At 48.2% G+C, this 26,866-nt stretch overlaps 1 protein-coding gene across 1 annotated transcript in view; it reads right to left on the reverse strand.

Moving 5' to 3' along the window:
- Nucleotides 1–26,866, reverse strand: part of Ankh (ANKH inorganic pyrophosphate transport regulator) — a 137,326-nt gene that overhangs the window by 19,754 nt on the left and 90,706 nt on the right. Inside the window, exons 3-8 of the mRNA XM_028868168.2 lie at nt 24,969–25,087; nt 21,560–21,643; nt 14,057–14,227; nt 11,886–12,020; nt 9,429–9,521; nt 5,774–5,869 (exon numbers count right to left, since the gene is read on the reverse strand). Of these exons, the coding sequence (XP_028724001.1) occupies nt 5,774–5,869; nt 9,429–9,521; nt 11,886–12,020; nt 14,057–14,227; nt 21,560–21,643; nt 24,969–25,087 (698 nt within the window). The remainder of the gene's footprint in view (nt 1–5,773; nt 5,870–9,428; nt 9,522–11,885; nt 12,021–14,056; nt 14,228–21,559; nt 21,644–24,968; nt 25,088–26,866) is intronic.

The raw sequence follows: 26,866 nt of genomic DNA on the forward strand, positions 1-26,866 counted from the left end.
CAAAGCCCGGGGGAGCGTCCCTCTCCCCGCTGGATTCCAAGAGTGGCTGCACTGGGTCATGCTGAGGCCCTGGCAGAGCAAGCCAGCACCCCTCTGCTGACCCGAGAGGGGGCTGATTCTTCCAGATTGTTCCTGAACCAAATCATCTCTCACCTTAGCAAAGGTTTCCAGCGGCAACTTAGCATTTAGACCAGGCACTCTGGGTCTTTATCGGGCTGTTTTACCCTAAGCTTAGTTGGTAGATTTTTTTTTTTTTTATCTTTTTGAAGTCTCATGTAATCCAGGCTGGCCTTGAACTCATTATATAACCAAGGATGATGACCTGAACTTCTGACCCTCTCTCTTTCCACTTGTGGCATGCTGGATTATAGGCATATGTCACTGTGCCCAGTGCTGGAGATCAAAGCCAGAGCTTTGTGTGGCTAGGCAAGCATCTTACCACGTAGCCACACCTCCAGCCCTGTATTTTGAGGTAAGTGTCTATGTAGACCAGGCTGGCTTTAAGCTCCTGGAGATCAGTATGTCTCTGCACCACCATGCCCAGCAAGATAATATTCCAAAGAATTGAGATACTTTCAGATTTGCTGGGTCCCCACCTGCTCCATGCAAGGCAATCCATCTGTTTCAGGCTCTCAAGGGGAGGAGAAAAGCTCTCACAGGAAGAACCTCTAACCTGAAAGCCTTGACAAGCCAGGCGTCACATCCTCGAATCTCTCTGACATTTCTTGGGGGTTGTCAGTGGGCTTGGACCCAGCCACACTGGAGCTGAGAGCTGCTTCGTAAACACTAACTCCCATCAGTGTCCCTGGATGGGTTTGGTTTCTGTATTGAAGCGGATCTACTAACACCCATTTTTCTCATGGCCACAGAGCATCTTCAGGCACGCTTCCTGATAGAACGCTAATTATCTTCTCGCTTCCTTGCTCTGTGACAAGCCAAATGGATCCTGGTCCAGCCACTTCTCTCTAGGACTTTTCTGGTCTCTAATGGTAAATTGAGGATGGAACAGAGCCTGTACAGTGGGACTTGGTAGGTAGTGCCATGTCTCAGTGGGTGATGTATTGGAATGTAATCCCCATTGGGGAGTGTTAAGCGGGTGGATATATAATCTGTCCGGTGTTTCAGGTGGGGCCTCAAGGAGGTGATTACCGTTAGAGTGGACTCTGGTTGGGGAAAGACCAGACCCAAGCATAAGTATTTGAGGACCTCAACCACAGAATGTGAAGTTCACAATCACTGGAAAGACTTCCAAAACCCTGGAAGTGGGTGAGAGTTTCAGGGTTTGGGGCTCATCACTCTCCTGTTTTGAGTGTCCCCGTACCTCTGCCATTCTGCCCATCTTTTTATTATTATTATTATTATTATTATTATTATTATTATTATTTTGGTTTTTTGAGACAGGGTTTCTCTGTGTAGCTTTGCTCCTTTCCTAGAACTCACTCTGTAGCCCAGGCTGGCCTCGAACTCACAGAGATCCGGCTGGCTCTGCCTCCCTAGTGCTGGGATTAAAGGTGTGCGCCACCACCGCCCGGCTCCATTCTGCCCATCTTTCTGTGGCAACCTCCTGTCTTTTTTTCTGACTGGCTGACCCCTCCCCCCTCTCCCTGCCACACCCTCCCCATCTGTCTGATGGTTTATTTCCTCGCTAGGATCCTTGCCGTTTTTGCTTCTCTGACTTTCGTGGGATCCAGCATTCAGGGGGGGTTGGGATGGCTGGGTAGGCTGTTCACTGCACAAAAGTGCCCCCCCCCCCCCCGGCTCCGCTTGCCAAGGTCCATCTGGACCAGTGCCTGTTCCTACTGTGTACAAAGGGGCTTGGGAAGGCCTCCAAGGCAGCCAGGCCAGTGTTTTGTGTAGATTCCTTTCCAATTCTCCTGGGACGGAGGGGCCCCCGTTCTTGGCACCCGCTCCCCAAAGCTAAAGCACAGGGGAATCCGAGAGGAGAAATACCAGTGCTCTTCAAAGGCCATTTGTGAAGTCAGCCGGAAGCCGGTCAACTGCGAGCAGCGGAAGCTGTTAGGGCTCCCCGATGTACCACAAATTGTTACAAGTGTCAGAAAGAGTTCAAGGGAAAAGGGACCCCCAAACAAGTCTTGGGTTAACAAGTAAATGCAGTAAATTGAGCGGCCTGATTTCTTGGCTTTCATGGAGCTGACCTGGGTCATGTCCTAGACACATGCGGTCTGTCACCTTTTGGGGATACTTATTCCCTACCAACACTACTACTGGGGAGACATGTGCCATGCTGGTCACCGCTTTTACTTCAGCCCCAAATCTAGAGTCCAGCGGGAACCACAATGCACTCTGTGGTCTTGCACGTGGCAGGGGTTTCCAGCTCAGGTAGCCATTTCCTCCCTCAGCAAGGGAAGTCTTCCTCATTGCCGACTCCGCACCTTCCTCTCCTGACGCTCCTAACATCATCTATGCAGACAAACAGACTTCTAGGACATGCTGGCTGTCACAGGACCTAATCTTTGACACAAAAGTAAAAACAACCGTGGCTCTGAGGAAAGGCTCTGGCGGCTGAGTGGCCACCGCACAGACGGCCACCTGGTCTTTGAGGCTGGCTTCTCGTCGGATCACAGCCTCTCCTGTGTGGCTGCAATACAGCATTCCCGGAGGGCAAGCCATCCTCTGACGCTGTTCGAGTCTACTCCCCTCTTCCACTTAAGGGCTTACTTATCCGACACTCTACTCATTAAGGAACTGGATCCTTTAGCTCCACTAACGATCCCGAACTATTCCCTTATCTCACTGGATCTGGTGGTTCCCAGACCGGACAGTTCTGTAAACTGTGATCCGAAGGGTGAGCAGCAAGATGCTAATGAGCCACCACAGCAAACGTTGCTTTTCTGATTCACATTCCTCCTGAATAACTTCTTCGTAGAGAGCAGGAGCCAGAGACAAGGTGTGACAATGCCTTGGTTGACTCATGGGTTATCATGGATGGGCTATGTGGCCTAGGGACCAACCACATACACACAGACCTGCCTTGTGTATGTCAGAGACTTAAGGGTACCAGTAGATATGCAAGAATTAATGTGTCATGTGATATCAAAAGGTACACACACACACACACACACACACACACACACACACACACAAGTTCAAAGAAAAACCAGTACACACACACACACACACACACACACACACACACACACACAGAGTTCAAGGTTCAGTATAGAAAAACCCAGTTTTACATTTTCTATGTGCTTTTTAGGGACAATTCCTCTGGCCAAGATGTTGGATCAACAGGCTGAACTATTTATTATACGGACAACTGAGCTACAAATTCAAATACTGTAGCTTTTCAGGCTGAAGAAACAATTTCACCTGGAGACTTGGGGAGGTTAATGGGGCCGAGTTCCAGGTGGCTGAGCTCTGGCAGGTTCTATTCTGGGCATGTGGACGGATCACTATCCTAAGTTGTTTCTTTTTCTGAAAATTAAAGGTTTTAACTGTTCATCTCCCAATCTTCTAACAAGGGCTTCCGTGGCCGTTTCTAAGGTAGACTCATACTAAGTCAGTTCTTCCTGCACGTTTTCTTGATCTGGCATTAAAATAAGAAACCAACATGTGCCTGGGAGAATAAGGATTTTTCCAAATCCTGCCATTATTTTAAACTTGCTGAAGATCAAATCTGCAGAGGTTCAAGTTATTGGCTACAAGTCACAGTGGGAAAGGCTGTCTTCACACCCAGTGTGGCCAAGTTCCCCTTCACTCAACTCCAGCTACAAGCAGGTATGTCCACGTGACAGAAGACAGGCTGGGGACTCTGGCAGCTGAGCCAATGACAGCCCCCCCCCCATGACAGCCCCGAACCGTCAGCTCTCCAAGCAGATGAGGCTGTCCCAGGACCTGGCTTCAAGTCAGCTTTGGACTCCAAGTCATTTAACAGTCTCCAAAAGCTGAGGCCTGTTCCTGGAACAGAAACTTCTCTGGTTTTTTCCTAAAATACCCCTTTGAGCAGTTTCAAAGTTTGTTCAGTGTTTTGCTAACATTTTAGGGAACTATGGAAAAACTGGCACACCATAGGAAGAAAGAAAAAAAAAATTGCCAACAGGGGAACAGGTCGCCTGGGGTCAACTCCAAGCACAGATGTGATCAGAAACTCCCTCCTAGCTGGGAGCCCGGGTTCAGTGTGTGTCACCCATCTCATGGGGACAGGTGGCCGGAGGGGGAGGGTTAGTGGTGCTGGGTGCTGAGGACATGACGCTATGACTCAGTGATCCCAGAGGCTTCGTGAGCAGATGCCTTGGGTGCCCCCTGTCACACACTATCCAGGTGCTGGACCAGATAGAGCACTGTAGGTTTTGAGTGGCCGCTGGACGCTTGAAACACATTCAGGGCTCGCTTTTCAAGGACGACCAGCGCCGCTCATCAAGCTAAATGGCTCTTAGGACGATGGTGAAGGTGGCAGTTAGTGTCTTCCCCGCCTCAGGAAGATACTCCAGCCCTTGGCCCTCTGTACTGGTGGCTGATGGTGACTTCGCAGTCATTATACAGCATGTATAGATCAAAATGAAGTTCTGTAGGATTTTAGGAGTAGCATAAGCCACAGCAATAAAGGAAAACCGAGCTAAGTTCAAAGGAGCCATATTCTTTAATCCCTTAGCAATCACATGGCCCAGCTACCATCTAAATTGGCTTGCTTTCCCGCCTTTAGTAAATGTTTAAACTATCAATCTTAAAGTGTATAGGATGTCTTCTGGCTTTTATAGCCCGGGCCCTTTCCCTTCCCCTCTTGTTTTCTGAATATTATTTTCCACATGGCAACTTGCTAAAGCTGGGATGTGTTCTTTGCTCAAGAACGCGCACCCAGCTCCTGGGAGGCAGAGGCAGGCAACTTGCAGTGAATTCTAGGCCAGCCTGGTCTACAGAGTGAGTTCCAGGCCAGTCCCGGTTACAGAGAGAGACTCCACTTAAGCAAAGAAAGTGCACCCAGACTCCAGTGGCTCAGTGGTGCTCTCTCTTATCCACAGGCCTGTCTTCTGTATTCATGCAGAGGTTTGGGAACTCAGGAGAGGCCCCCACAATATGGCCAAGTAAGTCAGCTATATGGGTACAATGTACTTAGGAATTTCTACTAGAGAAAAATAAAATACTACTAGTTAAGCTTGGGAAAGGCCAGTGGTGCTTACAAAGTTGACTGGAAGTTTAAAGGATGAATCGGAAATTATGTAGCAAGAGAAGAATCCTGGGCTAGGGGTATATAGCTCCAAGACAGGGAGCTCACCTAGCATATGCAGTGCCCTACATTCAATTCCTAGAAACAGGCGATGCCTGCAAACTAAATCAATGGCTATGACAGCTGTCTGTAAGCCTGGCGCTTGGGAGATGGATGCAGAGGATCCCTTGGGGCAAGCTGGTTAGCCACATTAGTTGAATCATCATGTCAAGGCTAAATGAGAAATAAGTAAGATAGAAAGAGGTCCAGGAAGGGGATATTCATATATATATATATATATATATATATATATATATATATATATACACACACACACACACAAAAGATAGACAAGAGTATTATTCAACTTAAAGCTGCCTTTCTTGATCATGTCTGCGGGCCTGGGAAGCAATGGAACTACTTTTATTCCTAGAGCCCATGGTCTTGAACAACAATCCGTCATTAACTAAGATGGCCAGGTATCACAGCATGGGCTACATGATTCTTTCTTCGAAGACGGCAGGTTCCCTCTTTGTGAACACAGCCGCTCACACTGAGGAAGAGGGAGAGCGTGCTCGGACCCCCACATCCCCCCTCTCCCCTTACCGTCAGCGACAGCGCCATGCAGACGAAGGTGAACTTTTTGATGTGGGCGGAGGTGACTGTGTTGCTCGTGTTCGCCAGTTTATTGCTGGGGTTATTCTGGGAAGAGAGAACGGCAATGATGACAAGGGCTGGCTTACCCTTGGCTGGGCCCCCAGGGCGCAGAGAGCACCTTCTTTTATTTAACAGGCCTCAAGGACGGATTTCAAGTGACAGCTTGTAAGATGGCTGTCACGTCAGGTCTCTGAAACAGCTGTCAAGTTCCTGCCCAGAAACATTAACCAGAGGCAGCTCTGGGCTCATTCAGTCCTCTGCCCTTGGCACCAGGCTGCCAGCTCACCCTGAAGGGCCTTGGCACTGAAGCCTCCTTCCTGACTCATGCGTCCCCTTTTGGCTTCAGCAGATCTTGTGCCTGGCCACCTGGGTTGGTGTCTCCTTAAATGCCATAGCTCCCTGACCTCTGGGGTCCTCTCCTCCCTACCAAAGGGATAAAACTTTGCCTGAGCACTTAAAGGCCTGCCTGGGAGCCCAGACGCACCTTCCCACTGTTATTTCTCCCCCTGCATCCCAAACAGGGCTCCTCACTCTCCTCCTACATCCACACATCCATCTTTCTTCCCTTTGCTGGATCTTCTGGTTTTCAAAATACCCCTCACCTGAAGACCCACCCTCTTCCCAGACCATCTGCTGGGGGAAGCCTCTGTAACCTTTGACTTAGAGATAGTTTCCTGGCCTCACTCCTGACGATAATGGAGCTGTTTGGGTAGACAATGTGTCCGCACATTTTCAGACCCCTGTGCACCTCTGAGATTAAATACTGCAAATCTTGCCCACTCTCTGGCCCAGAAGCACTTTGCAGTCTTCCTGAAACAGAGCAGGATCTCAAAGAGCAGTGGCTATCCTGAATTGTAGGCAAATCCTGTAAGCAGGTAGTCCATGAATCCTCTCACAGGTCACCAGGAAGTACAGAGGGAGGAGGCCTGCGGAGGCTGTTCCAATCCACTGCCAAGCCTGCTCCCAACGACCGTGAGGATCTGGCCTCCCCCCAAGGGGATCAGAGAAGAACCCTGCTCCACTCCAGATCACCTTAGCTCCAGAGCTGACGGACAAAAGCTATGCATGACACCTGGCTCCACATCGGCTTAAGGGGGCTGGAGAGATAGGTCCACGGTAGAAACCAGGCAACCTCGCCCAGACACACTTAGCCCATGCTGATGGCCGGTGTGAGGACTCCTGCAGAGCATTGTACGAAAGCACATCCATATCTCTGCAGATGTGGTTGAAATGAGCTGGCACACCAGCGTTAGAGAAATAGTTCCATTTTACTTGCCTTGGTGAACTCTTTGATAGACACCAACCAAAGAACCAGAGAATTTGCACCTGTGGTTTATATTAGTTAAAAGCACCACAGTTTTCAAACTCTTCTAGAACCCACAGAGAAGTCAAAGACTACAACAGTCAGACAGGGAACGCTGGGAGCCCACTCAGACAGAGGGGTCTAAGATATCGGTGGCCAAATGGCATTCCCAAATCGGCTTGGGATTACTAACTGGAATGTGTGGAAACAATGGGCGAGGTTTGAAAAGGATCCCAAGTAACTCCAGTTTCTGGCCAGAGGTAGGCTCATTAAAGGAAATTTTCAAAGCTCCTAACCTCTGTGATCAAGAGTAAAACAATGTTTTTCTTGGGTGCTCCTGCTGAAGACAGAGAGTGTGGCATTGTTGAAGTTTTATTATTATAAGGCAGCCGAAACCAATTGCAGATGGGACAGTCCCAGCCCAGAGCTCACCCATCTCAGTGCCTGCCCTTGTCTTTAAGTTGCATTGTATAATCTTATTAACCAAAGGGAGAACTGGAATTTAGCAAAGACTGACACCTGTGTTTGTTTTCTAGGACTTACTACACACGTTCCTTGAAATGAAAGCAGTGATTCTATCTACAGGTTGCATTAACTCACTAAACAGAAGGTCCCTCTCTTAAAGCGACCCAGGCCTTGCACAGTCTCGGGTGTCTATAGGAATCAACTAAAAATACTACCTAGGAGAAACTCTTCATGCTGCTGCTGCATTCAAATGTTTGTAACTGGTGGTGGGCGGGAGCAAACAGACTACTAACGGAGGGTTACAGCAGCACCATCCTGCATAAGACCACTAGCCCGTCTCATGCGAGGATCCCTGGAGGGGCCGCTGCAGTTGAGAGGAGAGTCAGACTTTATGATGAGTGTGTGTACCCAAGGAAAGAAGGGGGAGGGAAATGGAGGAACAGCAGGAGGCTGGGCAGTATGGAAGAATGCTGTCATGGGAGGTGAGAACAGTGTGTGTGTGTATTTGTGTGTGTGTGTGTGTGTGTGTGTAGGGTGATAGACTGATGGTGGTCTTTGTCTAGACTTGGGGGATGCCCTGGGCTTAGAGTGTAGAAGGAGTTGTGTACCTTTCTTGGAACCTATATTCTACAAGTCTGGCCTTCCTAACAGACGGAGATCTTTCAGAGCTGGTATTGTGAGTAAAATGTAAAAGTTCGAAACCTCTGGCCTGGCCTTGTTTGCACGACTCCACAGGCCTTTTGTGCCCACAGGAAGATGGAGTGAGGGCTAGGGGAGGATGAAGAAGCAGGTGTATAGTTAAGAACCAGAGCTCAGCGGACCATTTTGACCTGCTGAAGACATTGGCCCTGGACTTTTCTCCCTGTACTCACTGGGCTCTTACTTGGAGAACAGAAAATAGAGGTAGCAATGACTCTCAGCTACTGCTAGGAAACATCAAGGCAAAACACATAACAAGTGGCAGTCTATTTGTTCTTCCATTTTTTCTCTTAGAACATTACACACCATTATATATTAATAGTACACCTTGCTAGCTATTTGCTTCAGAGCAAAAGGCTGTAAGTTTAAACAAGAGAGGTATAGTGAGAAAAACGTTTACTAAATGACAAGCAGGACAGTTCCCACCAAGTCAAAGATGAGGTCAAAAGGGTTAGATGCCTCCCTTGGAGGGACCAGCAGTCGCGGAGGGTAGAGCTGCTGGCCACTGAGGTTTTTGGTTGAGTTGGAAAGGTAAGGTATGGAGCTGGAGAGATGGCTTCCAGCACCCACACTGGGTGGCTCACAATCACCTGTAACTCCCAACTCCAGGGGATCTGGTGTCCTCTAGCCTCTGAGGTCACCTGCCTGCATCTGGTGCACATAAACTCATGCAGCACATACATATACACAAATAAATATATCTTAAGAGAAAACCCCAAACAAAACAGGAAGCAAGTCTTGCTACATGGACACTATCTGTGCCTATCCCCCTGCCTCAGCAAGACAGCCATGAGCCTAGGAGCTCAAGCCCCAGCCTCACACGCCCACAGCTTGGACCTCTAGTACAGGATCCACAAGGTATGACACGGACTAGTCAACAATAAGCCACAGGAACAAAGCCCGAAGAACTTGACTGGGGTGGGGATTATTTACTTCCTCCTTGAAAATACTCAAGAGGAATAATGTGACCACAGGAATACCAACTGGGAAAACATTACAGAATCTGCGGCAAGGAAAGCCTCACTTTCCTCTGCTATTCTCGGAGGAAAACGTCCAGTGTTTGTCCTCGGAGACCCCTGTCCATCAAGTGGCAATGTTATGAAGTGTGTGTCTGACACCAGGCCATCGAGGTCTCACCTTGTCAAAAGCAGGATAGACAGCACGGATTTCTGTCAACCAGCCATATGGCATGTGACCCACGGGGTAGGTAGCTGTCAGAATTGCCACTGCCTGCAAGAGAAGAATGGACAGTGTTAGTGTGGGCATCAGCAGGAAGCCCTCCAGGATTTGCCAGGCCAGGTGTCGAGGCTGGTGGCAATCTGCCCAGGTATTCACTAGCCACAAGATGGTTTGAAACAGAGTAGAGATGATACCAGGGAAGTGTTTCACACGAACTGAATGAGGGTCAGGCCAGATTCCCTGCTTAAAATGCCAACATTTCAATCCAGTTTCCTCAGACGCCAGATTCTTGGCTCTTTCCACTGGGGCCTAACCAAGCTCCCGAGTCAATCACAATCTCATGTGGTGTTTTGCATGTGTGCATGGTATGCAAGTGTGTGTTCACATATGTGTGGTACGTGTGTTGTGCGCGCGCGTGCGCGCATAGGCCAGGTTGGCACTGGGTGTCTTCTTCAGTTGCTCTCCACCTTACATGTTAAGAGAGGGTCTCTCACTTGAACCTGGAGCTCATTCATCTGGCTAGCCTAGCTTGCCAACTTGCTCAGAGGACCCCACACCTCTGCTTCCCATGCTCTGGATCACAGGTGGATGCTGGTGATCTGGACTCTGGTCCACACTAGTCCCTACACCAGGAGCAGAGTCTTGGGTTGAATCCCCTTCTCCTCCTCCATGCTGTCCTTCAGAGCGGTGAACCTGTTTGTCAGCGACTTTGTGCCACAAATTCAACACGTGTCAGGCTGCTCCATCCTTGTGGTCCAACTCAGAATTTTAATTCAGCATAATCAATAAATATTCCATCCAGGAAAGACTACGGACAGGTTTCCATGAAAAGACTTTTCGTTTCTTGCATGAATGAAAAGGAGAAAAATGAAAATTTGGCATCTACGGCCACACTCTGGCAGTCAGTGTCTCAACTCACTGGTGAAAGAGGAAGTCAGGCTTCATTTGTTTTAACAGACCGAGCAACTGTGCCCAGCACACAAGGACACGATGCAGTCCACAGCTATGGGAGGAAACTTGGTGTGGTGTGGTGTGGTGTGGCATGGCGTAACATAAAAGCACATCGTGATCAGGCAGACCTGGATCCAAGCCTTCCTGTCACTCCTCTGGTGAGGTGGGAACCCTCGCTCTGTTGGACTCCCATTCTCTGTTTCTCCACAGGAACGGCATTGGTAATATTAATCAACGCAGGCCTGGTGGGGAATGACTGAAATGCACACGAATGTTCGAGACATAAGCACACAATATGTAATAACCATTGGCTCACTTCCCTTGGGCTGAGCTTCTGTGCCGTGGCTGGCAATTTGGAAATGCCTAATACAAAATCTGTCCTCTTTTGTTTTATTTATGGGAAGGTGGAATTCTAGCACGTAAGCGACGCGGGGTTTCATACACTTCACTTGGAAAACCAGTATTTGACTGAGAAAGCTACTACAGTACTACAACAGCCACCCAAGATGACATCTGCCTGTGCCTCAGATACCAAAATCCAGGAACAAATGGGGGCCAGAGAAAGCACTCTGCTTTTGATTGATAGGCGTCTTCTCCGGGCCAACAGGAGCTCTTCCCAGGCCATGGAAACTGGCAGGGTGCTCTGGGCTGCGGAGCTGCTGACGGCGCAGTCAAGGCCAGGTATAAACAGGAGGCCTTAATGAGAAGTCACCAGCCTTCCTAAAGGACCAGCGGTGCCAGCAACAGAATTAATTCTCCAGAAGGCAATGGAGGAGGAAACAAATGAAGTCACTCTGTTTGTTCATCCCCAGCTCGAAAGAAGGAACGGATGAGTCAACCCCTGCTGCGGCACGGCATGCCAGTTTCCAGATCCATTTCTGGAGCTTTGAGTGAACGCACACAGGAGACCCTCAGCAGAGGAGGGCTGATTACCAAAGCGCCCATAAGTGTCGTGTGTGTGTGTGTGTGTGTGTGTGTGTGTGTGTGTGTGTGTGTGTGTGAGAGAGAGAGAGACACTGGGACAGAGTAGGTGAGGTCAGGCCGGGTCACCACAGGCCTCCGGGCACTGCTAGAGCTCCTCTACAAGGCATGTCCCATCATCCTTTGCAACAATAGTGAAGAAGCCACACGATGACACCACAGAGAAACGGAAGGGCCGTGGGAAGGAGATCAGAAAGCTAGAACGGTCTCTCTATCCCAGCTTCCAGCAGGTTCTGTCCGTGTCTTTCTCTCCCAATGCCTCAGTTCCTCATGTGGTAAGCGAGAAGGATGAAGTAGACGTTTTCTTCCACAGTCATAGAAATGTAAAATTTCACAGGTCACCCCAATCATGGCTTCCTTTGTCATGGTGTCACATGATTTAGTATTTTAGAATTGCTTGAGCTCTGGAGGTGAAGTGGAACTAGATCAGAATCACCGCTACCCCTCCACGTGTGCCCACCACATGCCCACCAAGTACCCTACCTCTGTGGCAGCAGAGCTGCCGCCCAGGTCCCGGGACACGAAGAGATTGACAATGGGCCGACTGATCCGCTGTGTGGCCAGGATCAGAGCCAGAGGCCACCAGAAGCTCAGCATCTTTCTTATGGTGGCATCGCCCTGTGTGGAGAAACGGAGGGAGGTCAAAGCTCACTCGGTTCCAGAAGTAGAACAGAAAATGGCTTCAAATCAAAGCTTGGCCTTCTTACGCCAATCAACAGCTACTTCATTATGCTTAACAATAACATACAGAAAAGCCCCTGTAGACACGCCAAGTTGAATTAAAATGAACCGTAGCGTCTTATTAGAAATTAATTCAGACAGCTGGCAAGCTACTGAGAAATCAAAGCACACACTGGAGCTCGATGGATCCCAACCACTGTTTTCCATATGCGGAACCATACAAGGTGGAGCCCAGCTCCAGGACCTGAGAAGCAGGTTTGAAATGAGTCTCTGTTGATGTCATCACCGTGACTGGCAAGAAGCCACGCCAGTAGGAGGTAACTCTGAGAAATAAAAAGCTATTATAACCTACTTTGGAATCAGTCAATATATATAAATGTGTCTAATGAATGCAGGACTATTTAGCTCAGCTACGGAGACTCCCGCCTTCAAAGCCTTTCTAGGAGTCACACACACTGTGCAGAGCCATAAGGGAAACCAAAGCACAGTAAAGGACCAGCCACATCTTAAGACATCTACGGCCAAGGTGTGTGCTATCTTTCAAGCGTGGCTTCTGTTACACAATTTTGGTTTTGTCTCTTAAGAGGGTAAGTGTTACATTATGGAACCATCTCAGACATTTTGATTTCTTCCCCTCTGCTGGAGGCTGAACATTGAGAGAGAGGAGAGAGAGACTGGTCCCTATCAAAGATAATTGTGGCAGCCAAGTGGTGGAAATGACTAGGTAGGATGTCAAGGATAGCTTGAACTAGGATGAGGTACGGGATCAGCACAATTACTGTTGTGACACGATGAAAACATTGTATGGTTAAGCTGGGGACTGGGGGTGGAGTGTCGTCAGGGTTAGACATGATCATTCCTGCTTGCCTTATAGCTAGATGGAGAGAAGTGATGCCTAATGTACATGAGTAGAAGCCAGCATGCACATAAACCCAATACTGTTCATAACTTGTGATGAGCAGAATGCTTGGCCTCTTGTGAAAGGTTGGCTGTTCTACTCTAGACTTGATTCTTTTTTTTTTTTTGGTTTTTCAAGACAGGGTTTCTCTGTGTAGTTTTGATGCCTGTCCTGGAACGCACTCTGTAGACCAGGCTGGCCTCGAACTTACAGAGATCGGCCTGGCTCTGCCTCCTGAATGCTGGGCTTAAAGGCGTGTGCCACCACCGCCTGTGCTGACTTGATTCTTAATTGACTTTAAAGACTCGGGACACACCCGGACTTCTCCATGGAGGCTTCCTAGACCACATGACCCAAACTGGAGGCCTGTGGGGGTTCTTTGCAGTGCAGATGCTGTTTTGGACTCATCTAGTTTTTGTTTTGTTTTCTAATTATTGCTTCTGTGTTGGTCTTCCCTGCCTAGTGAGTTATAAAACTTATTGAAACGAGAGGCCATATCTCAAGATTTCCCATCACACTATGGTACCTCAAGCTCTGCCGAGTTCCTAGGAGGTGCCACACTGGCTGGTGTGGAGAATATAAACAGAGCCTGGGCCTGTGCTATGATGTTAAAAACAATATAACATGAATACAAAGGTTCCACAAATCCTAAAACTTTCTGGACCATAAAGGAGGTTACCAAGGAGTACAAGGAGGTATGAGTGCTGTGTTACCCATGACATGACACCCTGTCTCCTCATTTGGTGAGCAGGAGGCTGGATGGTCACTTCTAAGATGACTTTCATCTGTAGAGTTCATGGTTCTCTGACTGCCTTCCCCTCCAAAAACCCTGAGCACTTGAACCTTATTACATTGAGTTCTTATTTCACATTCTTTGGGTCTTGGGCAAATTGTGGTTGAGCAGATAAAGGCTGCCCTGGGGGTTAGGGAGAGCGGGATAGGGGACCGGAGAGAGAGGAGAATCAAGGTGGCTGAGTATGACCAACACGTGATCCATGCAAGTATGAAAAGTGCACAGTGCGTCCTGTTACTTTTTGTACAACTAGCATGTGTCAACGTCAAAAGGGGCACGCACCCCCAGCTCTGGGCCGCTCCTGTCAGGGATGATGTCGTGGATGTTCTTGTAGTAGCCCAGGCACAGTGTGGTACAACGCACAAGCGCACCCATGTACAGAGACAGGATGGGGATGAGCAGTGGCTCTCGGCATTCCAGGTGACTGTGAAGCAAGATGGCTACGAAAACAACCTGTGGGAGGGAAGACAGGGCAGGTCAGCAGAATGGGGGAGCAGGCCCAAGAGGCTAGGCCACCCGCCTGAAGTTGAGAGGAGAGCTCACCAGGGGCTCTGACTCTATCCTGACCTCCTGTGACCCAGGTGCAGATGCCTGGGGTTCACTGGAGGAAGCTCAACCATGATTTTGTTAGCCTGCCACTGGGACTCTTTTAAGGCAATTTGTATCTCTGGTAACAACTAAGAACTACCTAGAAACTTGGGCTTCTTAGCCGCCTCACTCGTGGCTACTGGAGGCTTTTTCCACCGCAGAGGAAAAAGCTGTGGCAGTCAGTGATGTACAGGGACATACGGCTGGAACATCTACAGGACAGAACTCACCAGAAAGGCCGTTCCAAACACCACTGGCAATGATGCTGGAACAACCCAACTTAGAAAAATATAAAATTCTCAGCTTGGAAAGGCATTAAGATATTAACTATTATGTGACTACAATGCCCATTTGTTTACTGAGTGAGAGACCTGGACGTCTTGTGCTTGGAAGGAGCGGGTTTCATATTCACCATCGACAAACCTTAACGCTCTGAACCACAGTGGTGATATTTTAGAGGCTGCAAACGGGTTGTGTGGATGGGAGAAGTGACCACAGTCGGGAGAGACTCAAGTCATGATGAAGTGCTAATCTCTCTTGGATGTCTCGCTCTCGAAAGCCGAGTTTATGATGTATTAACCTCCTCATCCTGCAGCTGCCTGGAGTGTGGCCAACCTCACCACCGGGTCCTCAGAGCACGGGGGGACGGAGGTGCTACACGGATGTGTGGCTGGGAGCGGGTAGCCGAGAACACGGGCGACCTGAGCAGACCCGAGCTGGGGAGGTGTCCACTCTCACTAAGTCGCTCACTCGGTCTCACACATACTGGCCATGCCAGGAGGACATGCTGGGCAGTGACAGGAGCAAGGATGCCCACGACTGTCTCCATGCTGCTTCTAACTGGGACCAAAGGCAGTGAACTAAACGATGTGGAGACCAGCAGGAAGAAGCCTTGCCAGGGCACATAAATTGAGCCCGAAGCTTGGGCATTTGAGGCTGTGGACACGATGCCCATACTCAGCTAACTAGTCAGAGCTCCCTTTTAGAGCTTAGACTGGCCTATCCATAGCAAGCTTCACGTTTTTAATCATCTTCATAAAGTGCACTGGAAACCACAGTGGTGATATGCAGAGTCTGAAGCCTGGCTGTGTAAAAAGGGAAAACGTAAAGCTCAGTGTATCCTCTAAATCCTAAGCAGTCAAGACAGTTCTGCAAGACAGAAGTCCAAGGAGCAGGACCGTGGAGGAGGACCTGAACAAGGAGAGGGACACATACCAAAGAGAGGTAAGCCCACACAGCAGAAGGCTGATGGGTGGACGGGCTTGGCAGGGGAGCCCCCAAGGCCAAGGTGGAGATGCCGTCAGCCTCCCCCTGAAATTCTAACTGACTTGAAGCATGTGGCCCAGCACTTGTCACCGGCCACCGCCCTTACCACATCACTTCCCAACTCAGCATTACACCTGTGCACTTTGCCTGCTAGTCTGGAATCACAGCTCTGAATCTGTCAGGGCCACCAAAAGCATGTCAGGTCATATAAGAAAGGAACCTGCTGCGTCAGTGGTGAGGACGTTCCCCGTGAAAGCATGTACGGGCCCCAGGCCAGACCCTGGTACTCAGTGATAGAGACAGTCCCGGACTGACCTCTTGGGGCTGACAATCCAGCAGAGGGGACAGACACACCAATCAAACAACAGGCCAGTGAGTACCCCCTGCCTGTCATGACAGAGTCACTGTGGAGGGTGGAGTCGGGGGTGGGGGGAAGCATCTCTGCAGGGCTCTGCCTGAGCTGAGACCCTTAGACTGAGCAGAGGTGGAAGGAGCAGTAAGGAGGAGAGGGAAACTGAGGCAGAGTATTTCTTCCAGGTTGGAGCTGTGGTAGGTGGCGGTGGACCAGAGAACAAGGTGGTACGAGGACCAGGCTGGGGCTGGACAGGCAGTTTAGTAAGGTTTGTGGGCTTCAGGCCCTCCTCGGTCAGCATGAGGATTGAGAGTTTCAAGGATCCCCGAGGTGGTCAGGATTTCCATGGATAAGACAACTATGGCGGCACTAGGAACAGCAGCCGCCAGGGCCGCTGGGTAGGGGGTGCGTGAGGAGGCTGCTCAGCACTGTGGGTGGGAAGGGATGACTTTTGATTAGAATGAGTGACAGTAGCGGGGGGGGGGGCACAGCAAAAGGAAGTGATGCTGGGGACGAGAACATAACCCTCCATGATAAGGGAAGTGCTCCCAGGGTGGCTCCGGAGTATCTAACCCGATGGTCGCACTTGCCAATTTACTCAGCCAGATTCTTGCTACAGAAGATCTTCAGTTCAGGGGCCCATTAGTAGCTCTGTCTGGATCTCTAAGAGGGGGAGCCTACGGATATTTAACGGAGGAATCGCAGTCATGTTGTAGTTGCTATAGTCCTAGGAGACAACACGATTTGGTTTTCTTGTTATTATAAGAGGGCCTATTTAAGGCGGATTTAGAGGCTGGGCATCCTAGACAGCATGGGGCAGGCCCTGGTGGGACCCCTCTGCCTACCTTGGCTCTGTTGTTTCATGGCTGATGGCCACAGTGAGAGTGTGTGTGACAGGAAAAGATCACTTGAAACCAGAGGGGCTGGAACCCTACAACCCTTCCAGGGGCCGCTCTCAATGACCTAAGGCTCCACCTCTTAAAGAGATCAACCCTGCTGGATGGATGAGAAACTGGGGGATGGGAGGGTGGGCAAACGGCATCCACACCAACACGGGCAGGAGTGAAGAGCCCTCATGGACAGCATGAGGCCAGTGTTTCCTAGGGAAGGAGGAGTCTAGAGTGAAGAGCCATTGAGCTGTTGATGAGACAATGGAAACCGCCTCCTGGGTCGAAGGGCACAAGGTTCTTAGTAAGAACCTTCTGGAAGAACTGACAGAAGTAAAACCAGACCTCTGTAGGGAACACACTGAAAAGGAAGTGGGGGGAAAAAAAGGAGGCAGTGAGTGGAAACCGTCCTTCTAAGAACTGTGGCTGTGAAGTAATACAGAGAAAGACAGGACTGTAGTTGGCTAACAAGATACGCGGGGATCAAGAGAAAGCCGCTCGCTGCCCTTGGGTTTTCTATGTATGTGAGCATGCGTGCATGCCCAGACACTCATCCATGGACACACGAGGGTCACTGACAACTAATTAATAAGGCTCCTGAGAAAGCAGGCCAGATCAGGACCCGAGGGACAGGTAGAGGAGGTGGGAGAGAGAGAGAGAGAGAGAGAGAGAGAGAGAGAGAGAGAGAGAGAGAGAGAGAGAGAGAGAGCGCAAGTGCACCTCTTCAAATGAGGAGTGTGGAAGCTGTGAGTTAAGCTGGCAGGAAGGTGGGGGGGCACAAGGTGAGAATGTGCTTGCTTCAGTTTTCTCTGAGACCTGGGAACCGAGGTTACCTCCTGGGAAGTGTCATGGGGAGTGACCTTCTGCAGCAGCTCCCCAGGGTCAGCTGAGGTGACTTACAGTTCCTGCAGAAGCATTTGCTGCTGGAGACAGGTGAGGCAGGCACAACAAGGGTCAGCCCAGGGTAGGGTCTTGCCAAAGGCTGAGGTGAAAAGACCATGAGCAGAGAGGGCTCCCAGCTGACCTCTGAAGGCAGGGGTGGAGGGGGGGTTGTCTCAGCGGAGGGCAGGGTCTGGGAGGCACCAGGAAGGACAAACAGCATCAGGAGAATTCTCACTCTGATGCCGAGCAAGCAAGGGAAGTCTGGATGAACACGGACTAAAGCAAGACAAAGTCCACGGCGATGTCACCGACAGGGACACCTGGAACTACAACTCAACATGGAGGTGGAGAACAGGTCACGTGCCTCACCTTGTACTGTTGTGTGAAACCAATGCACTTTGGGGCAGTTTCCTAAAGTGGGAGTTGCTGCTAGAACTCTGAGTATTACTAACCACTTTTCTCACTGATTTATCTTCACGCCACGAAAGTTCCTGAAAAAAGCTGCACCCTCCATGGAACCTTCCGCGAGGCTGATTGGATGACTAGAACTGTAGCGGCCCTGGAGAGGTTGGAATGTTGCAGGTCCACAGCCTGGTTACAATTTATTCTGGTTATAATTTATCTTGAGCCTTGTAAACAACCATTCCTTGTCCACCTTGGTCTGAACTGACATCCTGGGACTAACAGATAAAACCTTCTGGATTCACGAGAACCCCAGTTTCCACCAGCTGAGGCGTCTACAGCTTGTAGCTGAGTCTTCTCCACTTTTCTTGGCTGTGACCTGCCTACATACTGTGGCCGCTGATGTATTTCAAGTGTCTCGACTAATCATTTTCTTTGTACTGTTAGAATAAAAATTTCTTCAAACTATGGACATGGAATTTGGGGTACTCTCAATCTGTACTCTTAGGACCATGGTTGCTGATATTTAGCTTCAGAATAAACCATCTCTTATTCCTTTGGAGCTGATGGCTATGTTTTTGCATTGACAAGGTAGCTACTTTAAAGTGCTTTGCATAGGACTTATTTGCAAAAGATCAGGTTAGGTGCCCCGGACAGCTTTCAGGTAATGAGAAGAATGAAATGGGGTGGGGGATTGGGGGGCGGCAGGAGAGAAGACTTACAAAGGAAAATGATATTTATTCCCCCAACCACACTGTGACAGGAACTCAGACAACAAGGTTTAAAATAACTGCTCTACCAGGAACAGCCAGAAGGCATCTGCACTCAGCCTCGCTGCACAGCCTCGCTGGCTTCCCCCAACCAGATCTGTTGATTCCAAAGAGCAGGGGTCAGGATCGGGTTGGAAAGGAAGGAGGAAAATGTCTGTGGGCGTATGGCAAAGTATTTTCCATACGCATGTTTTTTGTTTTTTTGTTTTTTTTTTTTTGTTTTCTTTTTCTGTCCCTAGATGCTGACTCCATTTATCTTAGGCAGAGCTAAAGCTCCTTCTTCTTCCTTTTGTCTTTCCGCCTTTGTAATAACACACATCTGCAAACTCCCACTGAGTTGCTGCTTCTGTTTGGAAGGCGAGATGTTTCTTTCACTTCAAATTAAATGGCAAGTGAACAAGGCGGCTTAATCCAGCTCTCAGAGGATGCTGAACGTAACTCTGGGACAAAACTCTAATAGCAGTACAGGAAAATTAACAAGATAGATCAAAGGATGATGCTAGCTGGTATTCAGGCACACGCATACATGCTAACAGCAAGAATTATTTTCAATTACTTTCCCACGGAATAAATGCAATTAATTTGGAAATTTAATGCTTGGTCTTTAGGGAGGTTAAACCTAACAGTTTAACTGTAGATTATTTCCAAGCAGTGGTTTATAGATGAAGTTGTATAGTTAAGACAATTGTAGGAGCTGACTGTAGGTGGAACTGAGATTGGGATGTGTGAGCTGAAATGATGGTCCAACCTCTCTTCAGAAAAATGTTATGCTCAAGCCCCATCCCCTGCATGGCTAAGTCCTGCTCAGAATGATAGGACTGCATGCATCTTCTTTATTCTTAGAGGGAAGAAAAAAAAGGCGGGCCAGGGCTGTTGCCAGCCCTGAGACTGAAGGGAATGAAAGGCCTCTTCTCAGACAATGTGGTCAGGCAGTGGAACCAACTTCCTGTTCATTTTGAAATGTGGGAGTGCTGGCTAGTTTTATGTCAACTTGACATAAGCTAAAGTCAACTGAGAGGAGGGAACTTCCATCAAGAAAACATCTCCTTAAGATCAGGGCTATACGCAAGCCTGTAAGGCGTTTTCTTAATCAGTGATTGCTGGGTGAGGGCCCAGCCCATGGTGGGTGGTACCACTCTGGGTTGGTGGCCCTGGGTTCTATAAGAGAGCAGGCTGAGCAAGACAGTGAGCAGTACTCCTCCATGAACTCTGCATCAGCTCCTGCCTCCAGGTTCCTGCCCTGTTTGAGATCCTGTCTTGACTTCCTTTAATGATGGACTGAGATGTGAAACCTTTAAGTCAAACAAACCCTTCCCTTCCCAGTTTGCTTTGGTCATGGTGTCTCATCACAGCAACAGTCACCCTAACGAAGACAGTGGGGAATGATGTGTGAGTGACAGAACTTCACGGCACCCACACCAGAAACCATGTTTAAAAATAATCTCAGTGCTTTGGAGTTTGAGGCAGGAGGGTCGGAGTGTCCAAAGTCAGCCTAGGCTATAAAGAGAGAGAGAGAGAGAGAGATCTTGTAACAAATAAATAAACGGAACCCAAACCAAAGCCGAAACAACAATAACAGAAAACCCAGGTCGGTCAGATGGCTCAGGAGATGAAGAGCTTGCTGCTCAAGCCTGGGACCTGAGTTCAGTTCCCAGATCCAGGCAAAGGAGGAAGGAGAGGACCGATTGGACAGAGCCGTCCTGTGATGCCCTGCATGTGTGCCCCACCCATAACAAGACATAAAGCTTTAAAAAAGAAGGAAAAAAGAATAACCCCATGAGTCCCAAGAGCTCATTCAGAAACCAAGTGACAGACTGTTCTATCACGCCCTGTAGGGAGTATGTGGACAAGGGCAAGGGCGAAGGGACCACATATGACTGGCCCCACAAGTACCTGGTGATATTCTGTTATCACTGTGTGTGTGTGTGTGCGCGTGTGTGTGTGTGTGTGTGCGTGCGTGTGTGCGTGTGTGCGTGTGTGTGTGCATGAGTATAATAGTGTGTGTGTGTGTGTGTGTGTGTGTGTGTGTGTGTGCCTGTGTGCACATGTGCATGAGCACCCTCACTTGTGTATGCACATGTGGAGGTCAGAGGTTTCTGTGTATCTCTTCTCTCACCCTCCATCTTCTCTTTTGAGAAAAGGTCTCTCACTGAACCTGGAGCTGGCTGCTTCATAGACTGGCTGGCCGCACGCCCCCGGATTCTCCTGTCTCCGCCTCCCCGGTGCTGGGGTTACAGACAGACATTCTTACACATTTCCCCGGTGCTGGGGTTCTGTCCTCTCATCCTCAAGCTTGCAAAGCAGGCACTTTATCCACTGTGTCATGGTGCCCGCACCCTTCCTAACCACTTCACATTCACATACTTTAAAAACAATGGTTCAAATCTCAGGCACTTCATTTAAACCTGTAACAACCTCATCCTAGCACGATTGTGTAAGACACTAATCCAATTACAGGATATTGCCTTTCCTCACTCATCAATCAACCATCAGAATCCATATCTGCTGTGAGCCAAATACTGGGGAGTACCACCCCCATACAACTGTAAATACAGATTCAACGTCTTGGTTCCCTCAGTCAATCATTCATCAGACAGCCACTCTGAGGAGCTGTGACAGATACACAGACCGTAGTTACCTGAGCTATGACATCTGAGATTGAGGCACATCCCACCAGGAAACTGTATTTGTGTTTTAAGAGAATGCCAGCATGGGTCCATGCCTGCCGGAAAAAACAGAATTTTCAGTGAGAGACGTAGCTGGGATTATGGGGTTTCTTACATTACGACTTAGTAGGTATTCCTAAAATACACTCTGTGCCTCCAAAAGTCAGAGCAACCGGTTTGAGAAGTCTTTCACTGGTAAAAGTAACTTCATCCGGTGGCTGGCTAGTGCCACACTGGATTTTCAGTGGAATGAGTGAGTGCACGCATTTATTCAGTAGCACCGATAAGGAGATAAGCCAGCTGATTGGGTTGGTCTCCATGGCTGGAAGCTGAATGACCCCCAAGAGTGGAGACACAGGTCTCCCCTGGAGCAGTCTTGATCCCCAAAAGGACATTAGAGCGAGACTTCTGAGGTGGCTGGGCTGAAGTCATCAGCTCATGAGAGGATCAGGACTCTGTGATGACGTTGTCTCCAGGGTCTGAGCTTGGCTTTGTGTGCTGGAGGGAGGCTGGGGGAAATCCTAAAACAGTGCGGGCAAAGCAAAGCTCAGCAGGTAGCGGGTGTGGAGGTTGATATGCTCACAACAGGATGTGTATAAACTTCACATCTTCCCTTGATGGTCGATTTTGACCAAAAGACTGTACTGGTTAGACTGTTGTCAACTTGACACAAGCTAGGGTCATCGCGGAAGAGGAAACTTCACCTGAGAAAAAGCCTTGAACAGAATGGTCTGTAGGCAAAGCTGGGGGGAATTTTTTGATTGAAAGTTGATATGGAAAAGGCTCAGCCCACTATGGACAGAGCCACTCCTAAGCCAGTAGGCCTAGGTTGTGCAAGAAAGCAGGCTGAACAAGCCATAGGAAGTGGCTCAGTGAGCAGTGTTCCTGCATGGTCTCTGCTTGGTCTCTGCCTCCAGTTCCTGCCTGGCTTCCTCAGCGGTGGACTGCACATGGGAGCTGTAAGAAGAAATGAGCCCTTTCCTCCCCAAGCTGCAATGGTCTTTATCACAGCCATCGAAAGCAATCTAGAACTCAGAGAACTAACATGACATCTGAGCTGAACACAATGAGCAAAGCATTGGGTCTGGGTCAAGAGTTTGCGTGACAGTGGCTGCTTCTACTTCCTTCCCTGGCGCTGGGGTCCCAAGGTGTCAAATGTCTAAAAAACAATGTAGATAACATTTGCGAATAGCACCTTGTGGGTGGCCTTGTTATCTTAATGCCATGGGTGAAAAGCTTCATGACTTCTAAAAATTATCTCCTCAACCAAGTGATAAGGACAGTGCTGCAGGTATGTAGATGTGCATGCCTGCTTGTGCATAGGGAAGATGACTGCTTTTTATAAATGTTGATTATTTTGGCTTTTATTAGCAGCGTCTTACTGTTCTATTGGGGTCTTCAGAAGAATTTATGAATAAAACATGAAGGAAAGGGCCCTCAACACACACACTCTAGTGTTGTGCTGGGTAACTATCCAAAAATACTTGGGACTAGAATTGTTAGATAACAAAGCCTGGAAGAATTCAAAATCTGTAACAAAATCTGGGCATCATTTTCTTTCAAACCACCACAACTACATTAAGCAAAATAATTCCTGTCTGTCTGTCTGTCTGTCTATCTATCTATCTATCTATCTATCTATCTATCTATCTATCTAAGTTATAGATTGATAGAGACAGACAGACAGACAGACAGACAGACAGATAGATAACCAGAGGTTGGGACCCAGGTCTAAACACAAAATTTGTATTCTTATACAAAGAGTCTGAAGGTAAGTTTACACAGTATTTAAGGGATTTCTGAGTGTGAATTAGAATCTCACACATGAAATCGACTGTATGGTTTTCCAGATGTGGTTACCATTCAGGACGCTTTAGGTCTTTGAGAAGTTAGGGTCTAGGATTTGGGATGAGGGATACTCAGTGTGTAGTGAGCTTTAAAAATGCTGTTGTGGCAAAGAAAACAGCTGGCAGGGGTAGAAGGCAGAGCATCTAGGAGTCTGCAGCTCCCTTCCATGAAAAGTCATGGGTTCCCAGAATTCACTGTATAATTACAGCTCTCTGTTTAGATCCCCGCTTCCAGTTTATAGGCGGACAGAGTGACATCATAGGTTCAGTCTATCCAATTCAACCTTAACTATTTCAGCACCAAGGCTTGACTCTGATCTCTGATGAAGCTGCCTATATGCACCAGGTTCCTTGTGTAAAAGTGTGGGGTATGGGGACTGCACAACCTTGAACTGCCCTTGGGTTCACCTGCATCAGCTGCCAGAGGCAACACAGCTGGCCAAAGTAATAAAAGGGAAATCCAGGTGCAGGTGGCCACAGGTGACCCAGCTCTCCTGCCTACGGTAATTTACATAGAAGCCAGTGGAAGATTTTATTACTAGGTATTACATATTAATTTTGTATTGTCTCTTTATAGCTATACCTAAATGAAAAGAACAAAGCCTCCCCTTCACGACTATTGACATAGGATTCACAACAGCTCTTTTCTTTACATCATAAGCCTGGTAACTAAGTGATGCCATCGACTGTTCAGGAGAAGCAATATTGTGGGACCTGCATGTCTGTATCACACAAGCAGCCAGTGTATGAGAGACCTAGCCTCATCTTCTGTCACTGAACCTATCAGAAAAACAAACGAATCAAAGTGTCCAATTGCGCTTTCTTGCCGTCTGCTAGAACGTGTGGCAGATATATATGTAAAACCATCACAAATCGATGAGACACTGGCTAAAGTTCAAGGGTCAGCTGGGACCCCCTACACTGTAGGTGGAAATGGTAAGCTGCTGTGGAAATGAGCTTGATGGTTCCTTGAAAAATTAAAAAAATAATATAAGCACCAGACAATCTAGCAATCCCATTTCTGAATGTGTACCCCAAAGAACTGAAAGTAGGGACTCAAAGGATATGTGTACACTCAAGTTCGCAACTTTATTCACAGTAGCCAAAATGGAGAAGTAATATAAATAAGTAGATAGGTAAAAATATATTTTATCTATATAAGGAAATATTATACTCTTTAAAAAGGAATGAAATTCTGACACATTCTAAAGCACAGAGAGAACATTGATGCTGTCTATAACAAAATCAGCCAGTCACAAGAGAATACACACAGTTTGAATGCCCTTGTGTGGTATCTTCATATAGTCACATTCATAGACACAGAAAGTGGAGAGTGGTTTCTGGGATAGGACTTGGTGAGGTGGAATTACTATTTAATGGGAACAGTTTTAATTTGCAACATAAAAGGCACTCTAGAAACATGAATGCTCTCCTACTATTGAACCAGACATATAACAATGCTTAAAATAGTGAATTCTATGATAAATATATTTTGCCTCAAGAAAAAGGAAAGCCCATGGTTTCCTCTACTTACCATAGCATCCATAAAAGGGAAGGCAGCAAGATAGAGGAAGGCCCTTCGAGTTTTGCTCCCCACAGACTCATCCACATGATGGAGCTTGTTGATGATGTAGTACCCTAAGTCACTGTAGGCTGCAAGGGACCAAAACAGACATGGTGTTTACACGATTTTTGTCTAAGACACTTAAAATCATTTTAATTGTAATATCTGCTTATTGTAGAAAAGTCAAAAAAAAAACTGGAAGAGACTCATGCATAATCTCATTCTTTTACTGGTGGGGTAGGTGGGGCTTCCAGTTACCAAGTACTTTTATTGGTGTGTTAGGTATGCTTGTGAGTTCCAACATGCTTATCTAAGGAGGTCAGACTATATACTCCCTTCTAAGCCACAACTATCTCGGAATGATCTCTTCTCACTCACCGGATGACTCCCAATGGGTTGATTTTCCTCTGTATTTGCTAAGTACTGATTTACCCAATTTCCTAGTGTACATTCATGGTATTATCTGACATGATCACAGAATGCTTGGTGGAAACAGTTGAAGCTAAATATTTAAATATTATTAGGTATTTCCCAGGAGAAAATTTCCAGAGTTTAGCATGAGTTTTCAGCACAAGTTTTAACACTTGCTGGGAGGAGGGTGGTCACTACTGGAAATTGTCCTATGAAGCAGAAAGTGACATCCAGAGGGTGTTTTGGGAGTGCTCCTGCATCAAGACTTGTCATGGTGTGGGACTGATGCACAGAGGGAATCCAACACATACTCAGGGTATAACCAAGCCCAACAGGTAAGAGGAAAGATGTAGGCCTTGAGGATCCTGATGGATGCTATTAACAAAGACTAAAGGACAGTCTGCTAGTTTGACCTCATGGACACAGATTAAGACAAAAACAATCGACGCTCTTCAAGGCTTTGCAAGTACTCCACCTCATATGTCCCGCTCTCATAACTATGGATGTGTACACATGACACCTAGACATGACTCTGACATCATAATGGAGCTAAGATGAAAAACAGGACCCCCATGTCAGAGTTCGGAGGGCAGGAACTTATCACCACACAAACCAGTCAACGGAGATCCTAATGCTCCTTTGTCAGCATTGGTCTTGAGTCACAGGGATTTTGTAGTAATTTGGCCTTGAACATGACTCTTAGGAACCTAAAATGGATCATTGGATCATTGGGAATTGCAGAGGTCATGGTGGGCAGGTAGCCGAAGGAGCTAAGATAGTTCCGAGGTCCAGAGAACAAGGCAGGGTTGAGGTGAGGGCTGCAGAGGGAGCCACGGTGTTGGGTGAGGAAAGTGGCAGGTCTGTCAAGGCCACTGAGGAGCAAGAAGAGAAGCCCCAGGAGAGGACATCCTGAAGGAAAGAGCAGCTCTGGGAAGATGAGACTTGCTGTAGAGGGGTGGCGGGGGTGGGGTGGGGTGGTAGAAGAGACAGCTGTGCTTGGATCTGCCATTTGGATCAGAAGCCCTGACGGAGATGAGAAGCAGACAGGTGGCCCGAGCTGACCCTGGAAGGCAGGGTGAGCGCTTTTGTCTGAGTCTGCAGTGAGGTACACTCAGCCCGGCATTCAGCAGATGGAAACACAAAGCCCGAATGTAAGAGTCCTGCATCTCACACACAGTCTACTCTGGGGGCAGAGCCATGGACATTTTCTTTTCTCTTGGCCGCTTTTTACTTACGTGTGTGTGTTTTTTTATGAGATCGACAAACGTTCACTTGTGCAGGGGCTTGCAAGGAGACAGTCTTGACCCACCCACACGAGCGCCCCTACTCTGGCAGAAACCACTGGGACGGAAAGGTCAGTGGCGCCACATGCAAGAGCATGGGGCTGCTATGAATAGCGGGTGAGTGAAAATCCCCTGGTAAAGGTTACCGTCCATGGAGCATGCCAGCTGACAAGA

This window comes from Peromyscus leucopus, chromosome 11 (genome assembly GCF_004664715.2).
Source record: "Peromyscus leucopus breed LL Stock chromosome 11, UCI_PerLeu_2.1, whole genome shotgun sequence".
Taxonomy (NCBI): Eukaryota; Metazoa; Chordata; class Mammalia; order Rodentia; family Cricetidae; genus Peromyscus; species Peromyscus leucopus.